Raw genomic sequence first — 8,233 nt, forward strand, 5'->3', positions numbered from 1 at the left:
ATGGCTTCAAAGTCTCCCACTGACTTTACTGAACAGCAACTTTAAGTGACCTAAAAATTATTCCGAACCTTAACCGTGTTGCGGTCTCTGACTATACGGGACCTCAAAGTTAGGGCTAGGGCATTGTTAATAATGGAGCCCACATTTTAAGGGCAGTATGTCTAACACTTTAGATTCATTTAATGGGGCAAACCAAACGGTGCTAAAGGCAAACATTCAATGTACTTCATTTTAAACTAAAAAAATAAAATAAAATAAAATGCCATGCACAGCAGACACCATTCCTTTTTTTTTTTTTTACATATTTACAATTTTACATATTTACTTATCAATATATCTTCTATCTTTATAATTATAAAATTAATTCAAACTGTGGAACAGTGGTACCATTGAATTCCCTTAAACATACACTTTGTAGCATTCATTCGTTTTATCCTTTAAAAGGCAATTATTTACCCAAAACCAAACCATAGTCAATGCCACAGAGGAAGCACACAGGAAAATCATGGAGGAAAAAATGATTTAAACAACTTTTTACACAAGCCTTAAATGAATCTATTTCAGTAACTCAAATAAATAGTATTTTATTATTAACTAAGCTTCCCCTGCCAGGAATAACAAAACAATCCCCACAAACTGTACCTTTAAAAATGATCTGACATCTGTAAGCAATTAAGTTATATTCCAGATCCCAATCAGTGGACTGCAGTAAGGGCTACCTACAATTTAGGCTCAAATAAATACTATCCATGTAAATTTTTATCATCCTGCATAAACTTGAGGTTGCAACGGTGGAGGAAGTTTATCATTTTCAACATTTTCAGAGTCAATAGCTGCTAGTGGTTGATTTGGGGGCTTAATTTCAAGTGGATATTTCTCGACAATGTCTTGAACTTCTTTTGCGATTCCATCTGTCCAATCTATTAGGTCTTTTTCAAGTTTCTTGGCTTCATTCATGATCCTTTCCTGTCGCTCATTCAATTGAGACAGCAGATCCAAGTTCTTGTACATTTGCTTAACACCTAAGCAAGCATCAGGAGCCCAACTCTCAGATTCTTGCTTCCTGGGAGAGGTCTGGCCAGACATGTAGCGGTCGAAATCCTCCTGATTTAAATTCAAAGACTGGGCATCTAATTTCTCGATGAAGGCCACAGCGCAGCACTACAGAAAGAGGAGAATGTTAATATAGTCATATTAGGAAAGCTACAAATATTCAAGTAGATTTTTAAGAATCTTTTTATTATATAGAATTAGAAAGAAGCAGAAGTAGACAGAACAGACTAATGAACTTCCACGTACTTCAGCCTCAAAAATCAGCAACTCATTGCCAATCGTGTTTCCTTTATACTCCCAGGAGCCCAGGGCCACTGTCTGGGGTGCAGCCTGCCCAGGAGCACCACAAAGACACTCCCTGCAGAGGTCTTGTGAGACACACCAGCCCCCCTCAGGACACAGCCAGACAGTGGGTGTGGGTCCTCTAGGTACCGGTGTGGCACACATACCTCTGGTCCTCAAAGAGACTATTAATGTCAAGTAGTTAAAAGAAAAGCTTTGAAATCAGGCAACCTGAGCTATCTATCACCTCTGTCACTTAACAGCAACAGTGTTGAGACCCTGGGAAAGTCACTTAAGATCTCTGAGGTTTCTGCATCTGTAAAATGGGGGAAATACCACCCAAATTTATTGTGAGAATTAAGCAACATAACACATGTAACATGCTTAGCTGACAGGTCTGTAGTGAGCAATGAGTAAACGGCAGCAATCATTAGTGTAGAAATGCTAGGGCAAATTAAATAGACATCTGCTAATGACACTTTAGTATATTGACTAAATTTTTCTACAAGGAGCACATATCACTTTCACATTAAAAAAACTATTTTCACAAGAAAAACATGCAAGGTAAGTGGGAACACAGGTAGCTCTCAGAATTTCTTCTGAGAAAGTCATTCACAGTATCCTACCATATTACTCATAAAAAAAAATCATCTCTCTAAGGAATATTTGGCAAATGTATTACAATTAATTCATCCAAGGAAAAGAGAAGAGCATGCCCATTTGGCTCACAGAGTGTGTGTGGAATCACTGTGGCCCCTCTGTTACCCGGAGAGAGGAGATGATTCTAACACTCCTGGCATAGTGAGTGGATATATGGCATTGCCACTAACAGGAATAGGGAATATTAGAAAACAAACAAACATATGATGGAGAAGCAGTTTCCATTTTGAATAAATTATATTTGAGATGCAATAAATATGTGTAATAAACGTGTGAGGTCAAGACAGGTGACACAGATCTGTGGGTGAACACCGTGCAGGTGACTAACAGAGCTCTGTGACCAGAGGAACCAATGCAGGGAGAGACAAACACAGAGGACAGAACCCCTGGGAATGACACAACTCAAGGGGGAAGCAGAGAGTTTACAAAGGGACAAGGCAGAAGTGGAACTGTGGAAGCAAGGAACGAATGAAGTTCCCAAACAAAGGAATAATCAAGAGTGTTAAGAGAAGTGAAGTAAGATGAACACTGAGAGCTCCCACGGCATTCGGCAACTGGCAGATTTTTTTTTTTCCTTTTGCCAGAACGGTTTCATTGGAGTGGTAGAAGCAGAAGCCAGACTCCGAGTCAGGCAGGCAGAGGATGAAGAATGAAGGCACGAATGTAGTTAAGGCTGTAGGTCAAAGGTGCCAAGAGGCTGTGAAGTTTAGGTGAACTAGCTGCCTCTACTGTTGACAACTCTGGCTACCCTCTGACACTTCCTGTCATCCTTCATTTTGCCTATTCCCTACCATGTGTCCATCTCCACACTTCTCAGGGACTTCCAGATTGCCTGACCCTCTCTGGATAAAAAACTGAATCCAAAAGGCTCTTCCCTAGCAAGTGCATGTTTGTGATATTGCGAAATGTATATCTGGTCTTCGTCCCTGTTTCCTGGCATACAACCCCTAAAATCCTTGTCTTTTTGTGTGCCAATGGCGACTGAGAGCTTCAGGATGGGGCTGTTGATAAAGCCATGATTAGAAGGTTGGGACTTTCAGCCCCACCTCCCAACCTCTGGGGAGTGGAGAAGGGGCTGAAGGTCAAGTTCACCACCCATGGCCAATGGTATAATCAATCATGCCTGTGCAATGAAGCGTCCATAAAAACCTACAAAGACAGGGTTCAGAAAGCTTCCGGATAGCTGAACACACGGAGGTTCCTGGAGGGTGGCGCGCCCGGGGAGGCCATGGAGATGCCACACTCCTTTCCCATACCCTGTCCCATGCATCTCTTCATGTGTATCCTTTGTAATATGTTTTACAATAACCTGGCAATCGTGTTTCCCTGAGTTCTGTGAGCCACTCCAGCAAATTAATCAAACCCAAAGAGTGGGTTGTGGGAACCCCAACTTGAAGTTGGTTGCTCAGAAGTTCGCCTGGACTTGTGACTGGTGTCCGAGGGAGGGCAGAAAACCAAGCACAGAAGGTGCCCTGGGGCTCAGAATTCATTAGCTCCATAGTAAATCTAGTCTACAGCAGACAATCATAAGTTCAGCAGTCAGAAAAAGGAATTATTTGGCCTTCAATTACCACTGTAATAAAACAATGGTTGAAAATCATTTCACATCCTCCAAACTGACCCTTTCTTAAAATATCTCAGCATTTTGTTCTAAGAAGTGACTTGTAGAAATAAAACTAAAAAACGATCTTCAGTCTTTTAAAAATGAATCAAAAGTCCAAGATTTGACTCATTCATGGTTGACATGGCCCAGCTAAGTGAATGACTCTTACAGCCAGGAGCCCGGGCAGCGCTTCCCAACAGCCACAGAGACACGTCACCTGTTTCCTGTAAGAGTACCACAATCTATGGTCAAGTACTGGGAGGTGGAGCGTTTGCACAGCCTGGTCACATGTGCTGTGCGACCCAAAGAGCATCTTCAGCCATGCTGACTCATCCCTCAGGAGCATTAACCTGTCACAGGCCTGAGAGACCCATCACATCCCTAAAATAAATACCTTCCTGGTTCTTCTCCATAGCACCAAGAACTCAAATACTCACCAGATTGGTGAAATAGTAGCCATCCTCGCCCGTCATCAGGCGGCTCGGATTGCAGAAGCGGGTGATGTACTGGATGTTGGACTGAAGGCGTGGAGGGTTGCCCTTCAGAACAATGTAGATGAGGGTGGGTAAGAAGTCATCCGCTGAAGCTGGCTCGTTCTTGGTGATCTTGATGGCATTGAAAATGTGCTTGCTGCACTTGGTGATGCAGGCCAACTTATCTCGAGGCACACGCTTCGAATCCATTTCAATGATATCTACAAAGCAGAAAAGACAATGCTTCCCATGAGAAAATAACCACATAAGAGAAGCAATAGGATAATAATTTTTTATCCATTAGGTTACAGAGGAACTCTCACTAACCACTTTCCCACTAGTTAACTTAGTACGAGAAAAACTGAGACTCCCAAAACAGTGAATGCCAGCTCATCCTCAGACACGTGGCCATGAGCCTTGCAAGCATATTTCTCTTCATCCTCAGATTATGCAATGGATACTATTATTACCCATTTCATAGATTTGAGGTTCATTAGAAAGTCTTAATTTGTATACTGCTTTTTAGAAAGGTGGCTACTACACAAAGCATCTTTGTATTGGATGTCGGAAAATAGCTACTGAATTCCCACACTTAGGTCTACAATGGACAATCCTCATGGCATGTAAATCTCCACTGGCTACCAACATCTACAGAATCTTTATTACACTTACAACTTGCTGATTAGCAGGGGGATACAGCAAGGTATAAATTTAATCTCAAAATAATATTTTATATCTCAGAGAAAAATTGTTTTGCTGCCCTTGACCATCACTTAAGTCCAACTAGAGGGCTCTCATAAATGCATACCCTTTGTCACAAAGACCAAGAGATAGTGAAGAATGGTTAAGTACGAACTGTCAGCACTGCTAGTACGACACAAGAGGAGGGAGTGTGCCTTTGGGTGTACATATCAGCTTGCAATCAGGAACATCGTGAAAGAAAATAGCCAAGGCAGCTTCATTTGACAGCAAATTCTTGCCACTAGCAGGAATAAAAGTTTCAGACTTGCAGATGGTGGTACGTGCCTAAGGGTTCTTTCCGCTCTTAGCTCCCCTCCCAGAGGTCAGCTACCTGGAGAACCCTCCCAAGACCACCTGCCATGGAAGACAACTGTGTGGGAGATGGATATTCCAGATGTGCAGAGGCCTTAGTTTAACTCGCTAATGCTGTCCCTCCTAGTTATGAGTCTGCTGTGTGAATTATATAACTTTTGCTTATTTTATTGTTTGGTTCCTTTAATCTTTTAATTCTGGGTTATAATTATTGTTACTATGTCTCAATCTGTTTATTTTTCTTTTTCTACTTAAATAGAACTTATTATAAAAAAAGAATTGGGTAAGATTTTTTTTAACCATTTTTACTACTTTCATCTATCCTATTTAGCCTGCTACCTTTTATTGTTGATTTTCATTCTCTATTTTAAACTTTTAACCACTTTCCCATTAGTCTTTATTATTAAAGTGAATTACTTTTTATCTGGATGTGTGTGTGGCTCCCGATACCCCAGGGCAAGGCTGGACGGTAAACAGGGAGAGAAAGGAAGGAAATGCAGAATAAAGGAAAGAAAAATCCCAGGATTTCCCCTACACTCTTTATCCTACAGAGGCCCGGCTTGCTAATATAGCCTGAAGGAAGTTTCCTGGAACTCTCAGACCTCCACTTTGATGTGTGGTCCTGTGACTAGCACTGCCCCAAAGTCTAAACTAGGAGATATAAGAGGAAAAAAAGCAAAAAAACAGGAAACTCACTGCTGTATTAGTTTTTCTTCCAGTAATAATTTCCCTCCCTAATCTGCCTGTTATTATTTACTTTTCAGAGCCCTAGATAACTGCCTTATGTCTTCTGTCCAGGGCTTTTACTTACAACCAGTAGTAAAGATGGGGTTGAGTGTGTGTACTCTATCCTAGCTGGATACAGAGGTGTAAGCTTATCTTTAACAGAGTTTTGAAAACAAAGCAGGCTTTACCTCTAAGTCATGGATTCTCAACATTGACACTACTGACATTTTGGGCTGGATCATTCTTTGGTGTAGGGGACTGTCCTGTGCATTCCAGGATGTTCACCAGCATCCCTGACCTCTCCCCACTAGATGTCAGTAGCACGCCCATAGATGTGACATTTAAAAATGTCTCCAGGCCAGCCACAATGACTCACACCTAAAATCCTAGCACTCTGGGAGGTCAGGCCTGGAGGACTGCTTGAGCTCAGGAGTGCAAGACCAGCCTGAGCAAGGGTGAGACCCTGTCTCTACCAAAAAGAAAGGACAAAAAACAGCTGGGTGTTGTGGTGTGTGCCTGTAGTCCCAGCTACCCCGGAGGCTGAGGCACAAGGATCCCTTGAGCCCAGGAATTTGAGATTGCTGTGAGCTACAATGATGCCCCTGCACTCTTCCCCAGGGCTACAGAGTGAGACTCTGTTTCAGAAAAAAAAAAAAAAAAGAGCAACTGAACAGCCCTCCTTATAACCCTCAACTCCTTCATATTTGAAAAAAATTTTTCCCTGGGGGACAACTAGTGCCTGGCTGAGAACCACTGCTCTAGGTAGATGGCTCGGGCAACCAGAAGAAATTTTGTGGGTGGAGCCAAATGAGAAAGGGAAACCTTAACCATTGACCACAGGCCTCCGGTACCTAAACTCTCAGAGCTAAGAGAAGCTAATGACAGAACTCTCTGATCCCCCGTTTCTTTTAGAAGTCCTCAAGAGTAGCCTCTTTCAACCTCAGGGCAGAGGCCTCAGTGATTCTCAAAATTTTATGCAGTTCTCTTCAATAGACCTCATGTTTACTGGTCAGCCTGGAAAATGAGTCCACTGCCCCATACTGTACAACTTGTCTGGTAGCATCTCCTATCTAGTCCCACCGTTTACTGAGCACAGCTACACTTCCCTGATCCATTGGGCTGCCAACATTCACTGCCCACCCACTCTCACCACCGACGGGCCACGCAAACACTTGCCATCAGCTGATGCCCCAGCAAATTGTGCCCTGCACAGGCCAGAGTCCAGACAGCCCGGAGACTTCCCTATTACCAAGAACTGGCCGTAAAAGCTATCTTGGCTGGAAGAAAATTAGTTTTTTAGACTCAAGTTTGGTGGCTTCTAGATCTGGTAGCTTCCTTGGGAAAGGTCTTCCAATAAGTAAGATTCTTCTCCTTGTCATGACTAAAAAGTAAACTTTATTGTTTTAGCATCTCTCAAAGATTTTTAAGATCATATTTGTAGAACTATGATTTGAAAAATATATTTTTCCTATTTCAAGGAACACCTCGGGGTCTCTGTGTTTCAACAGCCCATCAGGAATGAAAATCCTTCAGGGACAGGCACTGCCCTTTAAAAAATATATTTAAAAAAAAAAGAAAAACATATTTTTCTATATTCACAGTTTTAGATTTTCTTTGCTCTGGTATCAGAGAAAAAACACAGGGGTAGACTGGCCATTTGTCTGTTGACTTCAGGGGTCTCCCTCCCTCCTCCAGCAGGAATTTGTTTCTTCAGGTTTTGACTCCGGCCTGTGTATGCGACATATGATCTGCTTTGATCCATGTGGCCATGTCCTCCAGCTTGCTCTGTGTCAGCTTAAATGTCTCAAAATCCTTATTCATTTTATGTCTGCCATAATAGAGATGATCATTTATGAAACCCTAAATGCCAAGACTGGGGCCCTTCTTGGAACCAAGAGGAAACAGGATAACTCTTTTCCTGCAGGTCTTTCCTCTAGAATAGATCTGTCAACTGAAACAGAAATGCCTCTTTCAGTACATTCATAAACAAAAGTGATAGTGCTGATTAGTAGCACAGGGGATGATGTGGAAATACTGAACTGACAGCTTCACATTTAAGACCACTGCTATAGGCGAGTGTCTTCTCTCATTACTCTTGTACTTAGGCTGACACTTTTAGATCAGGAAGAAAGTGATCATGTAACCGGCACTCCAGATGTGTCTATGCTTTGACTGACAAGACCTGGGGGCTAAGATGGGGCGGAGAGAGTAAGAAGGCTTTTAAAATTTTGTCACTGGCCGGGCACGGTGGCTCACGCCTGTAATCCTAGCACTCTGAGAGACTGAGGTGGGCAGATCGTTTGAGCTCAGGAGTTTGAGACCAGCCTGTGCAAGAGCGAGACCCCATCTTTACTAAAAAAATAGAAAGAAATTAGCTGGACAA

At 42.4% G+C, this 8,233-nt stretch overlaps 1 protein-coding gene across 5 annotated transcripts in view; it reads right to left on the reverse strand.

The window, feature by feature from the left end:
- Positions 1–371: 371 nt before the first annotated feature.
- Positions 372–8,233, reverse strand: part of RABGEF1 (RAB guanine nucleotide exchange factor (GEF) 1) — a 79,523-nt gene continuing 71,661 nt past the window's right edge. For all 5 annotated transcript variants that reach the window (XM_012640357.1, XM_012640353.1, XM_012640356.1 and 2 more), the window contains exons 8-9: positions 4,036–4,292; positions 372–1,161 (exon numbers count right to left, since the gene is read on the reverse strand). In XM_012640357.1, the coding sequence (XP_012495811.1) occupies positions 763–1,161; positions 4,036–4,292 (656 nt within the window). In that variant the 3' untranslated portion in view covers positions 372–762. The remainder of the gene's footprint in view (positions 1,162–4,035; positions 4,293–8,233) is intronic.

This window comes from Propithecus coquereli, unplaced genomic scaffold (genome assembly GCF_000956105.1).
Source record: "Propithecus coquereli isolate 6110/MARCELLA unplaced genomic scaffold, Pcoq_1.0 Scaffold150, whole genome shotgun sequence".
Taxonomy (NCBI): Eukaryota; Metazoa; Chordata; class Mammalia; order Primates; family Indriidae; genus Propithecus; species Propithecus coquereli.